This window comes from Typha angustifolia, chromosome 9 (genome assembly GCF_048772165.1).
Source record: "Typha angustifolia cultivar Huaian chromosome 9, ASM4877216v1, whole genome shotgun sequence".
NCBI lineage: Eukaryota > Viridiplantae > Streptophyta > Magnoliopsida > Poales > Typhaceae > Typha > Typha angustifolia.
In genome coordinates, this window is record NC_133247.1 from 6631986 (window position 1) to 6654299 (window position 22314).

The 22314-nt window shown below is 33.2% G+C and overlaps 1 protein-coding gene across 3 annotated transcripts in view; it reads right to left on the reverse strand.

Annotated features, from left to right (window-relative positions):
* Positions 1-727: 727 nt before the first annotated feature.
* The window catches only part of LOC140767536 (acetyl-CoA acetyltransferase 2-like), a 33385-nt gene continuing 11798 nt past the window's right edge, over positions 728-22314 (reverse strand). For 2 of the 3 annotated variants that reach the window (XM_073107486.1, XM_073107487.1), the window contains exons 9-15: positions 17527-17612; positions 12168-12267; positions 11897-12007; positions 11754-11795; positions 11490-11576; positions 3452-3537; positions 728-1027 (exon numbers count right to left, since the gene is read on the reverse strand). In XM_073107486.1, the coding sequence (XP_072963587.1) occupies positions 994-1027; positions 3452-3537; positions 11490-11576; positions 11754-11795; positions 11897-12007; positions 12168-12267; positions 17527-17612 (546 nt within the window). In that variant the 3' untranslated portion in view covers positions 728-993. Of the gene's footprint in view, positions 1028-3433; positions 3538-11489; positions 11577-11753; positions 11796-11896; positions 12008-12167; positions 12268-17526; positions 17613-22314 lie in introns of all 3 variants that reach the window. The other variant, XM_073107489.1, reaches the window with a different exon arrangement.

Here is a 22314-nt window from a genome sequence, read left to right on the forward strand (position 1 = left end):
AAACGGGTTTGATGTTTGTTAAGGGTTCATCCTGTGTCACAGCATAGACTTGTGAAGACTATTTGGCATTCTTTTGGCTCCTCTTGACTCAGGCCAACATGCTAAAAGAAATGCCCAATAGATGCTCGAATTTATTTTTCTGAAGGCTTATAAACATAATTTGGATGCTTGAATGTTGGAGATCTTCGGAATCTAGTCGCCAAACAAATAGAGACAGGACTATTGTAGCTTCTCTTATGTTTTTTTCTTTAACAATGTTGTCCCTTATTTTTTGCTCGGCATACCTTGTTATTTTCTTAGTTTGCGAGTAAAGTCTTTTTTAAGATGCGATATATATATATATCTCTAGTTATTTATCAAGATCTGTTTCAAATCTGATCTGTATCCATATCTATCTAAGAGTCAATCCATATCCAAAAAATTATCTATATCTATTTAATTATAATATAATTGTAAATTTTTTATCATCTTATCTCTATCTGAACCAAAAATATAAATCTTAATATGGGTTAAACACTATCAAATCCATATCTGATAAGCTAATCGCCACATTTGTCAATTGCTTAATATATATTATTAATGTGATCTTTTTTCCCTTATTTTATAAATTATGAGTTTGTTAGGTTATTTTGTTCTACATAAATCACTTCCTTCCTGTGCAAGTCCATATATCTTCTCAATGCTGGAATAATTTTAGTAAATGAATCAGAAAGGAAGGACAAATCTCTGCCAAAATGTCTGGATTTATTAAACTTTGCTTCCACTATCTTCCTGTGCAATTAACCAGTTTCTGAAATTTCTTCAGCTTAAAACAATGTAAGTATGATATTGCAACCATAATGGCAATGGTAATTGGTGTCTCATAAATAAGGCCTTGCCCTAAACTAATTAGGCTTCCACATTCTTGAGCTAAACCTAATTGAAATAATACTAAAGAATTTGCACAAAATGAAGTCAGATACAACACAGGTTATTATCAAAATAGAAAATCTCTCATAAGAACGATCGCTTGACTCCTGCATGAGACCTGCATATTAGAAAAACCTTCATCAGAATAGAGCAAACTACAGACAAGCTTGCAAATTTACACACTCAAAGAACTAATTTATACTAACAGTTTATATTTATTAGTAAGTCACTGGAACTACTCAAAGCTAAGCTTCAAAAATTGACTTGGATGTCATGTAACTGGATAAAGGAACAAGAACATGGCCACTCTGCATGTCCAAGAAGGGAAGAAGATTTGCTTCTCTTTCTGATGTAGGACAGAATAGAAATGTACACCATGCGACGATAGACCGTCCAGTAGAAGAGAATTGAGAGATTAGAGGAGGACGAAAATGGAGAGAACCAAAGAGAATAGTGATAAACAAGCCACACCTGGCCAAACAAGCTTCTTTTCATTGATCAATCTATCGATAATACAGTTTTCAGCTCTCTAAAGACCTTTTATAAAGACACTAACTTGCTCACAAGAAAAACTAATTTGACTCTTGATGGAAATCTTGAAGATAAAAGTAATGCAAAGACTCTAAACAACTTTTAAAAACTTTAAACAAGGACTCTTTATCTCATCTAGGTTACTGTTTCATGAACACTGACAGCTACAGCACCACTATAATAAAATCAGAAAAAGAAGATATAACCACTCCAATCTTATTTAGTTCTTCAGGAAGAAGAATGCCTGATATCTTCCTAATACAAAACAGGTAATTCATAAACTTGCTTGAAAACCTCTGTAAAAGCAATTCCTGAATGAAATATTAGTATAACTCAGTGAGGGGCATGTCTGACATGCTTCAAACTACTACTCACCAGACAGTTTCCAAACAAGTACCTTTTCTACATGCAGCACTGGAGGTCCTTGAGTATTAATCTAGTAATTACATTCCAAGCTTGCAACAAAGGTCTTCAGCCTCAAACATATTCTCTTAGTTATTTATGACATAAGAACAGCAATGATTTGTGCACCAGGCAAACTATAGAGTGCATGAATGTACAGAGAAGTAACAAAAAGTTACTATCAGGCAGATCATAGTTGTTCATGCTACCTCTCCCATGCACATTGCACCTCGAAATAAAAGAAGAAGACAATGCTTAAGAGCATCAAACCTGATGCTAAAGGAGAATTCTCTAAAAATGTGTTCTAGTGAACATCAGAAAAGACATTGAGCATTAGGATAATTCAAATATTTGAATTGTCATATCCAACAGACAAATGGTCATTACTACTAGTTCTCAGTATAATTATCATCATTCATAGGCCAAATACATCCCATATTGACATGCACTATAATTATGGATCCATGACAGCACCAGTATAATTTGGCATCCAAGCCAGTAGTAGAATATGATCAATAAGTCATTATTCATCCTATTCTGGCTAGATGCAGAAGTTTGACTGAAAATGAAAGGTTCCGCAAGTCCAAAAGCAAGCTTTTATATAGTGCCAACATAGAAGTTTATTAAGACATACCAAAAAATCAGCAATGCTTCTTCATAGATTATATGTAACCAATCACAGACTATTCTCTCACCTCTATTACATAGCGTAACAAAAAGTTCTCTGCGAATACATAAGGGTGAATTGGTTTATGGTGCTCACCAGAGAATGCAAACTACAGTGGGTGCCTTATACCTAAAGCAGTTTCCTAAAATATGTTATCTTTTACGTCTAGAACACATATCTTGTTAAGTCCCATCACCTACTACTCAGTGGGTGAAGTACCTACTTCAAGCAGAATATGACTAGAATTACAGAAATACAATAACATGAAGCAATACAAGTCTTGGAACATAAAGTCTTAGCTAAGCTGCCAAAGATGTCAATAAAGTAATATTACATATAAAAAATACATCATACAAAGGTTACTAAGGAAGCAAAATGATCAGATGAAAGAAGACCCACCAATAAAATTGTTGCCAAGTCTGATGACTAATCAAGTCTAAGCATTATAGTAGTTGCCTTTTACTATAGCACCTGTTATGGTTTTGGAGTTTTAGAACAACGCTACTATGTGGAATTTGCTATGATCATTAGGTGCGTTAAAGATATGAGCCGCTGGCATTGGGTGTCGGCAGTTTGTTGAAACGAGATATGCTAGGAGGCACATTTCATCCCCCTGGCAAAATCATGGTGTCAATGATGATTTAACTATCAGAAAGGAGAGATGGATGGAGCAGCGGCAGAGGGATGGGAGGTGGGAGGGAGAGAAGAGAGCAGAGGGAGGTGAAGAGGCTGATGACTAGGTTTTACATTGCGTGAGGAGGAAGATGTAAATGCGAAATGATTTGGATCAGAAATCAGAGATCACTAAACTTGAGATGCTCTAGTGTGACAAGTTATTCCAAGTTCCTAGAGAGGACTCTTACGCGAAGCCAACGATGATATAAGCATATAAGAAGGCAAAATGATAGAGCATTTGAGACTCACCAAATTGAAAATGCTTACACAAGCTGTAGAACAAGTGCAGAAGCTCCCCCACCGCCATTGCAGACGCCAGCAACTCCAACTTTTCCACTCCTCTGTCTGAGAACCTGTGAAGATACAAGAAACATATTGTCACAAGCAATCAATAACTCTACTTCACACAGAGGTACTGAGTATTGTCATAATTTGAAAACATATAGTTTAGGAGTTAAGTATATTAGGATGGGTCTCCCTCCCTCCCTCCCTCCTCCCTCTCTGTACCTTGAGAGTGCTAATACCACCAACAGATAATATATTTCCTGATCTTGATGTCAAAGTGAAACCAGCTAAATGGCCTTTACATCAAAGCAAAAGCTGAATTCAATATATGAAACTTCAAGACAATAATCATGAATGATGTGTGCACTGGTCCATAACCTAAACAAAATGCATCCTCACTTCAAACATTCAAAAAATTGCAAATGGATGTATGGGTTATTTAGAACTAATAATATAGGTTATTAGTGAATTAAGTGTCGGGTGACCTATGACAGGGCAAACATTAAGATCAATTGATAATTGAAATTAAATTAGGACAATTAATTAGCACTAGAAGTACTCCAAACTAGCAACAGCTTAATTGAGAAATCCAGCATGCAAATTTTAATTTTTAGGAATTTCTAATTGTGGCCAAAATCTTTGTATTCTTTCAAAAATGCCATTCAGTTATTTAAACATAACTAATTATGAATAAAACCAAACTTAGATTAAAAAAAAACATTTTCTCCTTGTATAAATTATTTAAAATGGTTCCAGACTCAAGAGATATCTAATATTTTACCCAAAATCACAGTACAAGGAAAATATCTTCTTTTATGCAACACAAGAATCGTTAAATAAATATTTTAAGTTCTCAACTTGAAGAAAGGTTATTTTAGTCATTCATATGTGTTTGATAATTTTAACAATATTAATTAGATTTACATGTATGGTCAAGTCACATAGCGTATGGAAGATCAGATCGTACAATAAAAAAATCATAAGAAGATTAGAGCTTCATGTTTTAGAACTTCGTCCACAAGGGGTTAATGGCGTCTGGACTGCCGGAACAGTTTACCTAATGAAACTTAAATAGCCTCTGTACAGGATAAATGGCATCTGGACGGCATACACAGGACAGCAAAAGAAAGCTTTGAATCGGAAATGGATTTGAGAATTCTTTTAGTGGCTTATCCATCATGAATCAAGGATATTTCTAACCCCTAATTAAAAGACTGATAGTTGGAGATTGGATCACTGATTGGAAAGAGAACTCTAGGATTCTTACTCCCATCTTAAAGGAATTCTGAAGTTTTTTTCTTAGAGTTTATGCTTCGTATTTGAGTGAGGATATCTTTATACTTGTCTAATTGCTTAAACTATAGTTGAGGATAATCAGTAGCATCAGAAGGAGCTAATCATTTGTCGACATCAAAAACGTTGACATCAAACACATCGACACATGCTTTTGAGGATTGATCTATCACTTGAGTGCTTACCAAAAGAAAGCAATATTTTTCACGAGAGTAGTTAATCAAGGGGTTCTTGTTCAAAAGGTTACTCAAATACTACAGCATAAGAGTGTTGAAAGGGGTTGTAAGTAAATATTTCTTCTATTACTTAGTGAAATATGATCGATCACCTTTGAGTGGGTCTGTTATTTTTTTCCCCTCTATGCAAGAGATTTTTCACATTAAAAAGAAATGTGTTGTCTTCTGTTAGTTGCATTTATCTTTTTTATTTGTATTCGGCTTTTCCGTGTTCTAGTCCTAATTAGTTTTTTTGCACACCAACTTGAGTTTGATTTTCTTTGATATAGAATTCAGATTTTCTAATTGGTTTCAGCTTCGATGTTTGATTCTTAATTAGTTTTCTAGACCTAGTAGGACTCGGTTTTCTTAAAACAATTTAGATTTGATTTTTGACTTTTGACTTTTGACTTTGACTTAGGCTTTGAGATTCCATATCTCTAAAACCTAGTTAAACTAGGAATCTTATTTCGAATTTTCAATAGGTATTAGAGTGGGTTTCTCTTATATGAATTTGTCTAGAGGAGGTCTATCAACAATTAGGCCTTCCATTTCTTCATGGGTCTAACTATTCTCATTGGAAACCTAGGATGAGAGTTTTTCAAAATCGATTGATAAGCATGTTTGGATTTCTATTGTATATGGTTATTCACCTCCTACTGAAAAATTAGGAGAGTCAGTGGTACCAAAACCTATTGAGAAGTGATATAAAAACAATTTTGAAGGCATGGGATGGAACAACAAACCAATCAATGTACATATTCAGAGGTGTCACTCAGGATAAGTTCAGATGCATCAGCACTTGTGAAATCGTAAAGGAAGCATGGGACATATTGAAATTTACACATAAAGATACGCATGCAGTTAAAATTTTAAACATAAAAACTTGACCACTTCTTTTAAGACGCTCAAGATGGAAGGATTAGAGACCTTTGATGAGTTCTATGCTAGACATGGTGAATACTAGTTTCAGCCCTAGCAAAAAGAACCCTTGAGTAAATTCAACAAAAAAATACTTTAGTCACTACCTACAAGATTTGAAGCAAAGGTAACTACAAATTAAGAAAAGTAAAGATATTAATGCTATCAAAGTCGAAGATTTAATAGGAATTTACAAACTTATGAATCTTTACCTCATCGTCCTAAAAGGATAAAAGGTATTGCTTTATCATCTCTAAAAAAGGATAATTATGATTCTGACGACAATGTAGATCCTAAATTTTCTGGCTTTCTTTATTAAGAAATTTAAAAATTTTATCCGGAAAACTAATAACATGGCAGAGGACTCATAAGGAGAGGACTTTGACTAAACAAATTCTATAAATAGAGCCTTATGGCTTATATCTTATGTATGCTTGGAATAAAAGATTAATTAACTTTTGCTCTTGCATCCCTAGAATATTTTTCCTCTCAACTTAGTCACCGGTCTCAACATCTCCCTCCTCCTTTTTCACCAACCAACGCTGCCTCTTTTATTGGAACAATATTGTCTTGCTTATTATCTCCCTCGTTCGTCAATCCCCCTAGTCTCGTAAGATAGGCCTACTTCTCCCCTACAGTATCAATCTACCAAATCATCACCACCATCATCAACCAAACACTCCATCTCCTTCACCATCTACAAGTCGAACCACTCCTGCCACCAACACAACCATCGGCTTGTTATCCAGATTAGACCCTGATATAGTCCTAATCTATAAAAGGTCTAAATATAAAAAACCTAGATTTGGAAGTTAAGAAGCTATTCCAATTGGTTTTATAATTTTTTAATATTAGAAGAATATTTGACGAATATTCTCCACTGACTGTGCAGAATTGTCTACAATTTGAATTGATCCCAAGTCACTTCGAATCATTGTGAAATTATTTCAAAGGAGCATAGGAATGACAAGGATGATGACATTGGCACCAATATACAAACGGCCTACGATATGCTCTGTGAGTCATAAATTGATGAAATCAAACATGAAGATGGCAAAAAAGCTTAAAGTGGCCAATGATGAATAAATGTACCTCGAGAACCAAATTGTAGATCTTAAGTCAGAGCTTTCATTGTATCTGATTTGAATTTTTTTTATTTGATGGATTTTTATGGATATTGTTTGAGTTTATTTAAGTTATCTTTTTCTTTAGGTTAGTTTCATTTTTGGTTTGTTTCTTTATTATTTCTCATTTTCAGAAAAAAAATAAAAAAATATAAGAAATTTAAATACCAAAAAGATTTTGATAGCAACTTACCGATCTATTTGATCATTATATATTTCTTAAATAAGTTATATATTATTCTTGTGGTAGAGATTGTCATGTTTGATATTCCATGTTGAATAGAAAGCAAATGACCTAGAGTACATATCTGGTAACTCTAAAATTCACTTAAGTTATCCCTAATATCTAATAGGTTGCATAATGCCCATATTTGATCATACTAGATTGACCATTAGGCTTGTTGCAATTGTATATCAGTGAACTTTTAAAATTGCATTGGAAAGGGTTACCTTAAGGGTAAGAGCAAAAGTCACCTTAAAATGAGCATTTAAGAAAAATCTTAGATTCAATGTGGCTTCACAAAATTGAAGACTTTATTGATAAAAGGTGAAAAAGAAAAGGAAAATCTTACTGAGAAATTTTTTCATGAAGCATGCTTTTGAATAGGTTCAAGGAAAGGGTTATCTTACATTTTAAGTGTGTAAGCTGCCATTGCAAATTTTAGGCTGATTGGACTTCTAGATTAATCACTTATTTATCTATCTTTACATATTAGTGCATCATGATAAGATCTTTTTTGAATTTAGTACTTAATATCATGCAAAATAGGAAAATGCTTGATCTTCAGATGCTTTGATTGATTTTGACATCTCTAATCCTATAATATGTTTCTATTTGACTTACAGTATCTTTGATTATATTTGCAAAATTGATTTTTAGAAATTCTAAATTTTGGCACAATACAACACTTTTTTGGATTTTTGGAATGTACACAGCATCCAAACGAGATCTGGCTCATGTGGATGGGTTGCTAAGCTGAGATAGATACTCTTTGAGAGTTCATTGGTTTTCTTCTCTCCTTTGTTCTAGAATAATTGGAAATTGCATGATTGCATTCCCTCATCAATTTGTGACAAAAAGTGTCATCAAATTGTTCCATAATCGGAGAAGATGATAGGGTAATGGGTTGATAAAATGATCCATTGAGGAATGCAACGACGACTACAAAGAGAGGGTGATGGCGGAGAGGAGGGCATATCAGTGATGACCTATCCTTCTATTTTTCTCTCCTCCTCTTACATGGGGTCAACGGTAGAGATTCTACTCTTGTGGCATGGTCAACAAGTGTCGTAGCACATGCCATGCTAGCCACCTTGACTTTACTACAAATGTTCACCTAATGGTGGCAATGTTATCTATGTGACATGATTATAAGAGAATCAAAAGCTTGCTAAATAAGCTTCTCTCAACGAATCAATTAAGTACTTAGAAAGAATAACTTTCTAATCTTATTTAAAGCCAAAGTCACTCTTAACAGGTAAACCAGAAAGGCTTTAAATGTAAGGACCTGTTTCAAGTGGCACATATTTGTCATTCGATGTGTACTATGATAATAGGAAATCGACATGGTACTGAGCCATAATTCAATACGTCCCCCATGTCAATGCATGGACCAATACTACTCCATGTCAAACTGACAAATTATTTCACATTGTGTTGCCCCATGTTAATCATCTTAATCGACAGATTTGTCAGCCCTATGATTTCAATGGTTTATTATTTAATTTTAATGATAACAAAAAAAATGAATAAACTATATTATTTTAATGATACCAAACATGTTAAAATAGTAATTATCAATTGAAAGTTTTTTATCTTTGATGTAAAAGTTGAATTAACTCTAACTATGTGGTAGTATTTCGGGCATAACTGTTAATTGTTATATGATATCAATTTAATTCTTTTATATTTGAAAAGAAAACTCAATTATCTACATCTTTGTTATAATATGTAATTTTTAATTCTTAGGTTTTAATTTTCAAACTTATGTCATAATTTAGATATTACAAAACTGTATTCTGCCAAATAGATTCTTAACACCTGTCCAATTTTCTTATTTATAAATTTCTTTATAGTGATCTGATAAATATGATATTTTATATGTGAAAAGTACACTTGATATTTTACAACTTTCATATATAAATATATTTAAAATTCGAAGTTTACCTATGTGCAATAGGGCCTACAAATTGACTATTCGTTGCTATATTTCAAGCTTACATCTTCATACACGTTTACTCTTTTGGCCATAACTTTTAGCTAAATGTCTTTTGATATAATTCTTATCAGGTTGGAAAAGTAAATTCCATCATTTTAGTTGTTAATAAGGTGATGCAAGACAAAAAAAATTATCCAAAATCCTCATATATTAAATACTTTGTAAAATGGTTTTCATTGTTTCAAATTATTTCAAATAGCAAATAGTCTTCTCAAGCCTATAAAAGAAGGCCCATACCTTATGTTGAAGCAAAAGTTTAAAAGGCAAATCAAAGGATACAAAAGAAAGTAATGTATTTCAGCCCATATTGGAGAAGAGAAGTTCCCACTTAATTATTTCAAATAGCAAATAGTCTTCTCAAGCCTATAAAAGAAGGCCCATACCTTATGTTGAAGCAAAAGTTTAAAAGGCAAATCAAAGGATACAAAAGAAAGTAATGTATTTCAGCCCATATTGGAGAAGAGAAGTTCCCACTTAACAAGTTTTCTTTATATTTTTTTCTTTTATTTAGTGAGATTTATCTGTAAATTAAACTCTTTGAGAGTTATCACACACCTTAGGTGTGTGTGTTTTTGATTTAATTTGTGAAGAATGTGAAAAAGTCTTCGTGATTTGTAGGTGAGAGATTGAGTATATCTTTTGAAAGAAATCAGTGGGCTTCTTGACTCAAAAGTAAAAGTTGTTTTGAGAGAAGAGATTTTGAAGGATAAATCTCTTGCGTAAAAATTATTAACACCTAGTGGTATATGTCTTTTAATGCATAGTGAATTTTTAAGGAAGAAAACCTTGTGGAGTGGACATAGACATTGGCCAAACCACTAAATCTTCGTATCATATTTACTTTCTCTTTTCTTTACTTATCTCATTTAAAATTTCATAACATAATCATATGTATAAAAATAAAGATATCTATTTGCATTATCTTAATTTGATAAAGCATTGAATTTCTCATTACCATTACAATTTGTGCATATATTTGCATACTTGATTTTTATCTTCTTATTTAACTTTTAAACTCAATTCATCCCCTCTCATTGGTTGCCTAGTCAAGTCAACAAGATTATTTCACATCATGCTGCCCCATGCTAATCAGGTCAATCGGCAGTACTGTGTTGAACGTGTGGTTAGGCAGTACCATGCTGATGACCAAATAGTTTCACTATCCATTTCAAGATGATCCAAGTAGAAAGGGTGAAAACAAGATTCGAAAGAAGTAACCGCTATTGTTAAATGAGTTGGTCATTACTGAGAAAATAGCATTTGCAAAATTAATGGCTCTGCAATAAGGAATTTATAGATAAAGCATCACCGAGCTCTCCCATGATATCTTTTATCAAAGAAATTGACTCAATAGAATACTACAAGCGAAATTGTAGGAATCTCAAAATATTGTTTGGACTTTGGACATGGAAAGGTACAACCATTAATTCAAAATTGTCAATGAAATATCTGTGGCGATTATAATTACTCGTTATTAGTTGAATAGATTAGTCATCAACACTAAAAATGAACACAGATTGGTTCTATAAATGGAAATTAGATGCAAAGTGCAACTGGCTTTTTGATATTATTGGATAGCTAAAAGGATCAATGCTAAGGAGAAAGATATTTGAATGATGAGATATGATACTGCACCTCCATTTTCATTATTAGCATATACTCATTTTAGAGTTTTTTGCATATCAATATAAGCTTCTTTAGTTATGACTAGTCAGCTTAGAACAAATTATTGATATTTCCTAATTTGCATTTTCCTATTATTGTCCAGAAAGTTAATTGAGTCTATTTATATGTAGTTGCCTCACGCACCATCATTTTCTAAGTCATAGTATCTCGGTTTGTAGGATTGATCTTCTCAAACTGATCAATATTTTCTTCTCACTCTGTTTGTTTGCTTTTTGTTCATGGTACCAAGCATTAAAAGTAAAGACCTAGCATCATGGCATACAGGAACACATAAAATGCAACCTAGTCAATCTGCCACATCAAGAAGAAAGAAAAAGGCATGTCTGAAACATGAGCACAAAGATTTATTACATCCAATATATAGAAATGCAAGGTCAGTTGTTCTGCTCTGGTGACTGAAATCAATGTAAATGATTAGTAGAACTACTTATGCAGATAAGATGCCAGAAAAGGAACAAACACTGGGAATTATGGTGGCTAATAAGCAAAGCTACCCAAATCAATGATAAATGAGAAGAAAATAGAAGTATAAAATAGTTATGTGCTTGAGTATGATGCTTACCCCTATCAGGGTGACCAAAATGCGAGCTCCACTGCAACCTAGAGGGTGTCCTAGAGAGACAGCTCCACCATGCACATTAACCTTTTCCTGCAAGTGCAAACAGCAACAGTGACAAGATAAAGAAAGAGTTCAAGATATCAAAATGATGGCAAACATATCTACCAAATGAAACCCAAGTAATGACTAGCATATAAATCTAGTTCTTCAAAAAGTTACTGTAGTGAACATAATTCTAGAATCATATAAATAAGTAAGATAACTTACAGAAGAAAGCCCAAGAAGCTTTTGATTTGCAAGGGCCACAACCTGGCAATAATAATTTGAGTTAAGTTACAAATAACTAAGAAGACAAATGTTATGATGAATCAGTTTACTTAATACGGTTGATAGGAAGGATTTAGTCATACAGAGAAAGCTTCATTGATTTCATAATAATCAACTTGAGAAGCAACCAAGCCAGCATTTGAAATTGCCTTTGGTATGGCAAGAGCTGGAGCTGTTGTAAATAGCTCAGGGGCCTGCATGAGAATTCACTTCAGCAGAAATTACGAAAAAAGACCGACTTGATTGTATTCAACTGGCCAGTCTAGCACTAGCCTACTTGTCTTCAATTTTTCTTGATATTATCCAGCATATTTATTTTAAGTGTGACGAGGGTTTCTCTCTTTGTTCCCATACCTGAGCCGCATCAGCATATCCTGTTATCTTCGCAATCACTTGCAATCCAAGATTCAAAGCCTTCTCTCCACTCACTAATACCAATGCAGCAGCACCATCACTTCACCAAGAGAACAAAGAGTAGTTTATTGACATATATTCACAGCTTAAAGAGACATCTTATAGAAGGTACTATATTTTATCAAGAAACAACAAAAATAATCAGGTAACTTATCAGACATCTCAACTGTTTATGGAACAATCCTCATACAGACAAAGAGACTGCTCGTTCAAAGAAGACGATACAACTCCTCGAAATTCAAAAGTCTTTACATTGGAAACTCTTAAACTAACCTAACAATGCATAATTATATATTAATATTGATGGCCAAAAAATCAATCCTAGAAAGCAAGGTTCTAAAACTCAATATTGGGATTGGGATCGACCGTTAAAAAAAACGATATGTATCAGCTATATTGGTCGTATTGGCCATCTGTATCAGATTGGATAATTTTTAATTATGTAAAAAATCAAAAAAAATTTGAAAATGTAAAATAATTTAAAATTTGAGAAAAATAATAGAAAATTAATGATGCAAACTGAGTAAGATTGAATTGCATCATAAAAACATTGAGCTTAATTGATTGAGCCTATTTATTTTTTAATTGATTCATGCTTATGTAAGTTCTTAAGGCAAGTCTTATTAAGTCATATAAACTATTAAGGTAAGTTCAATTAAATTATGTAAGCCACTAAGGCAAATTCAATTAAGTTATGTAAATCTCTAAGGCAAGTCGTAGTTCGAGTCATATAAGTTTTTTAGGACTAAGTCCGAGTAAGACTCGTTGTACCCAACCTCTATATATAGAGAGGCTGAGCTTTAAGAATCCAAGTATCCAAGCATTGAAAATTAATTGAGTTTAGTTATTTTCTTAAATCACATTTACTATTTTTATCATAGCCATTAGATCGCTTTTATCTTCATAGGAATACATCGTAATCGTAAAATCCTTTCAAGCATCCAAACCCTAGCCACCATCACCCTTGGTCGTCCGTCACCTTCCGATGAACATCGCAACATTAAATATTTACTGTTTTGCCCCATTTTGACCTTGCTCCACTATTTTAATTATTTCTTTTCATTCAGACATCTGATTGATATAAAATTAAAATGATTAGAACCCTATCTCATGAGACTACCACCACCTAAATTTTTATAATTTTTTTACTTCGATCAGTCCAGATCTGGTCCATAATAATTAAGAAAATAAAAATTAGCCACATATGAAGCCTAAAAACTAAAGAAAAAACTCACTCGAAAACTATGACGAATTTCGACTTGAATTTGATAAATTTTTATATTAATAATTTATACTACAGAATACAGTGGAGAGAGAGATTTCTTTTCACTGTTACTTTATAGCAATAAAAAAATAAAAGTTAAAGAGTGAGCAAGAAATAAGAAAAAAAAACTCATCAAAGTTCACAGAGTGTAGAGTAGTTGGAGGAAATCACCGAATCGGCTGCCGGATCAGCTCGATGTAAGAGGTGGGAGAAGAGCATATTATAGATGGAGGGTAAAAACTAAAATTTTGAAAAGAATGCAACTGAAGACGACAATTTTAAATTATAGGTTAGATATATTTTAAATTTGAATTGAATCTTAAAACAATTTAGTTTTGGTAGAGTTTCGACCGATCAATCGAGAGTGATTAGCCGATCCAACCAATACAGCTAACACTAGCTGATATTAGACTGGTTTCAGGTCCCGTTTCAATCGATCCCAAATACTAGACTAGTTTTGGTCCAAATCAAAATCAACCAATTTTGGGAACCATGCTAGAAAGTAGAAAATACTCACCTATTAGAAGTGCCAATTTTAGTGGTAACTTTCTGTAGAGAAACCATATAGCAGTTCAAATAAATCAGGGTTAAATACGTCTACACCCCCCTGAACCCCCCTGAACTATACTTGATTTTCACGGGGAACCTCTAAACACATTTAGCTTACAATATCCCCCATAAACTTTAAAAAATTTCAATGTCACTCTTTTGTTAATGTACTGTCAAAAAAATTAAGCAAATTAAATATACGTGGCAATCATATCAGAGTACATCAGCTACAAATGACCTAGATGCCCTTATTGGAGGGAAGAGAACTTAATTTTATTTTGCTCCAACAATAATAGATGAATATACCCTCATTTTCATTCTTCTTTCTCTTTTATTCTTTCCCTTCTCCATCTTGCCTTCTATTCTCTCCCTCCCCGACAATGCTACTGTCCATGGCTTGCCCTTGCCCGTTAGCGAGCTACACAACGAGGCCCGCAGCCCCCGAGGGAACCACGCCAAGGCTCTTGCTGCCTAATCCAATATCATTAGGCAAGCAACCGTCTTCACAAATTTTAGTCGAACTCTTTTCACTTTTCTGACACGAGAAGTCCTTCGAAGCATTTGCCATGCCACCAAACTAGCTACTATTGAAGCAAGAATCCTTGCAGCATGCTCGATGAAGGAAGAATTAACTGGGTAGTGGGATGGACTTGGGTTCAAGAGGCCATTAGGAAAGGAAGCCATCTAGCTTCCTTGGCAGATGGAAGTTGAAGGATCAATTGGCACCAAACCGATCAACGGATTGCCAAATTGCCAGTTGGTCGAGATTCCTCACCTTATGAAAACTAAATCAATCTCTATATTCCTCACCTTATGAAAACTAAATCAATCAAATAATGGCAAAATGGATCACCTATGTACCTTTTTTTCCAGATATCAACAGTACAGCAAAAACCAAATCGACAACCAAACCATTCAAAGGATCTATAAAAATTGTTGGCACAACCAAGTTTAGATCAAAAGCCAAAAACACAATTTAGAGATCACAAATCGAGATAAAAGCTAGGTTAATGGCATCTAATGGCTCTTGAGATTCAAAAGTTCAAGCAGCCAATAAAATCAAACCCATGGATGATGCGAGCCTAAATACCAGCACCCTCGCCCGCGGGGGCAATGGGAAAGGGCAAGCCCTAGGCGGTAACGTTGTCGGGGAGGCAGATAATAGAAAGGATGGAAGGAGGAAGGAGGAATGAGGAGAGATTAGAAGGGAGGGAAGAATGAAGATGAGGGGAGAGTATAGTAGAGAATCTTGAAACCTCAGCACCTCCAAAAGTCAATGAACACAAGGTAGAAGACGAGTGGAGAGAGAAGAGAGGATAAGTTATTTAAGGGTAACTATGTAATTTGCTAATTTCATTTATTTATTTTTCATTAATAATATTGTGATATATTAATTAGTGGTATAATAGTCATTAGGTGTATTCTGTCACTATCGTTTGCCTTTTCACTTAGATTCAAAATTTAGGGAGAACGTTGTAACCTAAAAAAGTTTATGGGGTTCTCGTAAAAACCATATATAATTCAGGGGGTGTGGTTGTAATTAACCCTAAATCTTATTATGCTCACTGTAGCATAAGGCTAGCACAAATGAACGTCTAGGGAGGGCAAATGTGCCTTATCCTTATTTTTATAGAGACAAAAATTAATTCTTATGGCTTACACAATATGGTCTTGCTATACATCTCTCTTTGTGACACGAACAAGGGAATTTCACATAATTTCATATAGAATTAGCTATACTTCATTATGAAAGAATGCAAATGAAACACACACATTAAACATATAAAAAGAAAAGAATTAAATAGAGATGAAGCAGAAGCTGAAAGAACCAGTTGCTCATACCAAAAGATCCACTAAAAGTTTGCTGATTTTTTTAAAGACTCCTATGAGGAAGAATAAATGATGAGAAGACAAAGGTTATACATTTATTCAATCAGTATTAGATGATATAACAGCGAAGAAAGAGAAAACAACATAAAATCACAAGATATTGTGAAACCATGGTTCCCAGCCAATCCGGATCTGCCGATCCCACCCCAAGACGAACCAAAATAGGGAGAGAGAAATGGAGAAATGGATAAAGAGAGAGAAGAGAGTGAGAGAAAGAAAGAGAGGATAGGGAGCTCATCGGAGAGAGAGAGAGAGAGAATAAAAGAAAAAATTATATATCTAAGGTCAACGGAGCCGGATCTATGTCAGAGGAGTTTGCCGAACATTAAAGAGGCCGAAACTATGTTGGGGAAGAATCAGGTTAGGAGAGAGAGGAAGAGTCGGAGAGGGAGAGGGAGAGGGAAATCAGATTTTTTTATTAAATGAGTGAGATTGAGATTAGAGATTAGATGGGAGAGAGTTAGAAAAAGTTTGTTATTTGTGTGAAACGGAGAGAGAGATTGAGATTAAGACAATTGTATTTTTCTTTTTATTTTTTAGACTTCATATATGAATAATTATACTTATATCTTATTATTATTTTTTCTAAAACTTTTAGAATATTACTGTATTTTAAAAATTATTTTAAAATATAGGGATGGCCGATACCGCCGATACATATCTTTTTTTTTTCAGATGGCCGATTTAGATCATAATTCCGATACTTGAAACCTTGATAAAAACTAATTGATGTTGTGTGATGATTTAAAGGCAGCCATGCACAAAAGAATATTAACAAGTGATGAAGAGATTGCACATGCTTCCAACTCCAAATAACCAGTTTTTGGGATCATAAAAGGAGATTTAAAACATAATATAACCAAAGCTTTTAAATATTGCACAATAGGTCAAAGGACAGTTGGGTATCTAAGTAACAAGAACTGGATAGAGTAGACCTAATATGCTAAGTTTGAAATACCAATAGTCTCTCAGATTTAAGTTTCATATAAGCCATATTATGAATACACAAGGAACAACACATTATCCTTAAGAAAGCATGAGTGCATGACAGTAAGTTCCCACTTGCATAGCCAACACCTTCATGTTATGAGGCCAATTAAATAAGAAAAGGGCAAACAGTAGGTAATGGGCCCAAACAAGGCCTGCAAAATAGTTTAGATATCCATGATTCGTGAAAGATTAGTAAGCCATGGGTCCTTCTCAGAGAATGAAGGAGTTCTAAATATAATTGGAAAAGATATCACATAAGAATCTTACGCATGTTATAGTCTACTCTTTTCAGTATAACAATATCAATTTTAAGTTGTTCCTTGTTACTTTGCTAATGAGAAGTATTGTAGACAAATAATAGAAGATTTATAAGACCACAGATGAAGGCAAAGATGTATTAACTGAATAACAAATTTGAGCGAAGAGGAATTGAGTAATATGCAACAAGATATAACATATGACACTTATTACAGACAGTTAAAAGTATAATTACCAATTAGCATGTTAGAACTTCTAGCACTACTGTGGTACAATTTAGACAATGCACAGAAATAAGGCCTTCCTACTAAGTGTACAGAAAATATAATCGAACATGGTTACAGGTACCTTATACTAGAGGCATTTCCAGCTGTAACAGTACCACCATTATCCTTAAAGCTTGGTCGGAGCTTCCTAAGCTTTGCAGGATCAAACTATCCAGACAAAAGGATTATTAGACAAACAGAAAGCATGACCTATAGAATACAAGATAACAAACCAAGGAAAATTTTATATATGATACTACTAATGAGATGCTTTAGAGTTATAGGTATCAAATTTCATGCTATACCTGGATCAAGATTAAAGAAGAGCGAAATACACAAAGGATCACCTTCTGATGAAATTTCAATATTCATTCTTACCCTAGAAAAGTTTACTATCATCTCCACTTTCACTCATCATAACATGGGTCAAAGTAGGGTAGAAGAGTAGGAATGATTTAAGTCAAGTACCTAGATATTTTGTGCTTACAGAGACTATCTAATATTCTAGCATGAAGAACTGGGCTTATATAAGGTGCCTTAAAGTTTAATCTAAACTAGCAATCAAAATTCTATGGAATCTGGATGAGTTGTAATATAGTTGTACACATATTAGGTTAGTTTATTAAGAATGAATTTGTGTTTCCTATCTTTTCCTTAAAATCATAATATTATTTTGATATTGTTCTGTCAACTCCCTATTAGGTCATCTATAGTGTACTCCTAATCCATAAAAAATATATAGTGTACTCATAATATTAAAGTTAATCTGTTATGCAAAAGAAGAAAGAGATCACTGTCTATAAAATTAATCTATTCATGTTAATCTGTTATTTATTAATGCTAATTTTTTTCACTGTCCCTAAAATTTTGCTAATTTATTTGTTAATTAATGTTAATCTGTTATGCGCTTATGCTAGAGGTCAACGGACTTAATTGCTAATTAGATTTTGGAACCAATGAAATGTAGTTTATTTTGTCAATTGCCCAATGGACCCAATCTTGTTTTCCTTCACTTTGAGGATTTAATTGTTACTTATTTTGTGAATTAATTGCTAGTTAGTTTGTGAATTGCTCATTGGCCCCAATTTTATATACTACTAATTAGATATGGCCACTAAGTCCTCTCAAACACTATTTATGGCTGGGTAAATGGCATTTGAATATTTTGTGCCTACTGGCTCAATTATTCAAGGTGGAAATATGGTTATCTTCCAAATAAGAATGATGTCAATAGAGTAAAATGTAGATTTTGTGGGAAGGTCACCAATGAAGGAATTATTATATTTAAAAACATGGTTCACTGGATCAGGATCGGCCGAACCCGATCCTGATCTAGGCCTCATCCAAACTCTCTCTCTCTTTCACTCTTTCTTTTCACTCTCTCGCTTAGTCTTTTTATTTCTTTCACTCTTTCTTTCTCCTTATATATAATCATTGTTTCTCAGACAGAGAGATCTAGCTCCGACAAACTCCTTATATAACTTTTTTAATTTATTTCTTTATATCTCTCTCAATTTTTTTCATTTCTTCTACTCTCTACCTTTTTCTTTATTTTCTTCTTCTTCTTCTTCTTCTTCTTCTTCTTCTTCTTCACTACATCGTGGTTTTTCTTTCATTTGTTTGATTTTCTTTCAGTCACTCTCTTTCTAATCTCTTTTTCTTTTCAATTTTTATTGCACCATAGCTTTTCTTTCTTTATTTTCTTATTTTTGGTAAAAAAATTTTAAATTTTTAAAAGCTTTCCTGCATTTTTAAATAATATTTAGAATTTTATGTAATTAAAAAGTCGAATCCGGTCGAGGCGACCGGTACGGCCGATCCAGCCGATATGTACCGTTTTTTCGGAAGGCAGATCCTAATTTTGATCCCGATTTTTTGAACCTTATTTAAAAAACATATTAACATATTGCTCATGTTAGAGATGATGTTGCCCCTTATCCAAAAGCTATTGATGAGGCCAAAAAATATTATCAAAAAAATATCTAGAAAGGAATCAAAAGAAAAAAGAGGAGAAATCAAGCGAGGCACAAACACTCAAGGCATAAGTAAACATATTTGGAGAGAAGAAAGATTTAGAAATTTTAGATGTTGGAAGTAAAGGACCGAGAAGAGGGTCTTGTAAATAAATTCACTTATATAAATGTTGAATTTGCAATTAGAAAGCGAAGAAAGATGGTACAGACAAACATAAAGGATAATTTTGCAAAAGAAGAGAAAGAGTGAACAACTATCTAGCTCATTGGATTTACAAGTGTAGCATCCCCTTTAATGTCGTTAACAAATAAAGCATTTCATATATTGATGGAAACAATTGGTTATTATGATCTAAGATACAAGCCAGTATCTATGCATGAGTTACATGAGCCATTTTTGAAGTAGTAAATGGCTAAACAAATGATAATTTGAAAAATCATAAGGTTGCATGGAAGAAAACTAGCTGCTCAATTTTGACTAATGCTTGGATAGATTAAATAAGGAAGAACATTATAAATTTATGTGTCAGTTGTCAGTTGAGAATCAGTTTTCTATGTTCTATTGATTGCTCCAAAGATACACATATAAGTGACTATATTCGTAATATTCTTGTTGATGATATCAAGGAAGTAGGAGAGGAGAATGTTCAAGTTGATTGATGGTTGGATAGATTAAAAAAAGGAAGAACATTATAAATTTATGTGTCAGTTGAGAGTTAATTTTCTTTATTCTATTAATTGCTCTAAAGATGCACATATAGGTGAATATATTCATAATATTTTTGTTGATATGGTATCAAGGAAGTGGGAGATGAGAATGTTCTCCAAGTTGTGTGTGACTAATAATATTGAATAACCCCGCCCTCCTTCGCCTATATACTAGACATCTTGTGTCGCCCACCGTATAAATCTAATGTTGGGAAATGGGAAAGGATGTTAAAGGAATAAAGAATTAAAGATTCAACTAAATGTGAGAAGAAATTCATGGCCTTCACTTATGGACATTAGAATATATTAAGTTTGATGCTTCAGTTTATATAAAAAAGAAAGATCGTGAGATCCAAAATTACAAGATTTGCTACTTCTTTTCTTATATTAAAGAATCTTTTGTAGAAGAAAGAAAAATTAAGGCTAATATTTACTTTTGATAAATTTATAACATATAAGTGATCAAAAATTGCTAAAAGGAAGAAGATTTATTCTACTATCCTCAATTTACCAATTTTAAAAGCAAATGTCATTTGCAGTTAAAGCATTCACTCCCTTAGTGAACTTGCTTTGAGTTGTTGACAGCTAAAATAATCCATCGATGGAATTCATAAAGGTGGGTTGAAAGATGTCAAAAAGCTAAAAAGGAAATAAATAATATTTTCAATAACAATGAGACTTCTTCCAAGTCTTTCCTAGATGCTATTTACTACTACACAAATGAAAAGCTTGACACGCACCTCCACATTGTTGTATATTTCTTAAATTCACACTACTTCTATAGAGATTGTCATTAAATGGAGAGTAAACTAAAGGTAATGGATGGTACTATTAGTTGTGTTGAGAATTTTTTCTCAAATTTATCCATTCAAATCCACATTTCAAATGTTGAGATAAAGGCATATAAGGAAGCAAATGAGAATTTTGGGAGACCACTAACAAAGCTAACAAAAGAAATTAATAAATGATGAATTCAATCAAGGTAAATAATCAACCCATTCATATCCACATTTCTTTACTCTTATGTATGTTACCAAGTTAGTAAGTTACTTTCTAATTTTTATGGTTATTTACTTATTTGACTTATTGGAGGAGTGTATATAGAGTCGGTGCCCCCTACCTAAAAGATATGGCGATAAGATCCTTAATTTAACATGTGGCTTTTCAGTATGTAAAAGAACTTAATGCTCATTAGATGGGTAAAGTATCATTGTATTGATGAAGCTATCAATTATAATTGATGAATTCTATTATCATATTTATTTGGTCTTTGATTTCAAATTTATTCAAAGAGAAATAGATTGGAAGTGAAAAGGCTGAATGATTTCGTTTTTGTATAATTTAATGCAAGAACAAAGGATTGAAAGATTGCAAAAGAGAAGGATTATGTCGCATCAAAAGAAATAAATAATGCAAGAGATTGGTTAGATAATGAGTCTCTAGATCAAGAGGTCTAGGTAAAGGGCTAATTCCACAGGTGGTGACAGAAGCATCAGGAGCTGACGAGTATTTGGCTTCAAGGATGGAACTAGATCTACTGAAGCTACTACTAGTAGCATTCCTTTTATTTCTCTAGATGAGCAACTAATCTAGTTGGATGAGGGAATTGCTAATGAGAATGTTGTTAAGCTAGAGCTTGATGATAATTCCAATGATAAGGCATTTATGTTCTTATGGTTGTGAACTCGATACTTTTGATCATTTATCATGGTCGTGAACTTCTTGTTATGGTTGTAATAATTTTGAATCTTTGATAATGTTATTTGTTATAGTTGTGCTTGTCATATGATTATGATAATTTTGATCATGTTATATGTTATGGTGTGAACTTTTAATTATGGTTGTGACTTGTAAATTGGGATCATGTTATTTAGTATTTTGGTGTAATATACTATAAATTTTTATATATACTCTATTAGTAATTTAGTTATCTTATTTATTATATATGATACTTTTTATTTTTATATATTAAATATGCTAGGCTGCCTTGGCACCACCTTCCGCCTAGGCCCTAGGCGGTGGGGTAACCCTACGACCCATGGCCACCTTTCAATACATTGAGAAAAAATAGTAACGGTACCATATTAGATGACCAATTGATTCAAAGTTTAAGCTTAGCCTAATACTATTGACTTACCAACTACTATAAAAGTTTAAGCTAATAAACAACAATGCATGGACTTGACTAA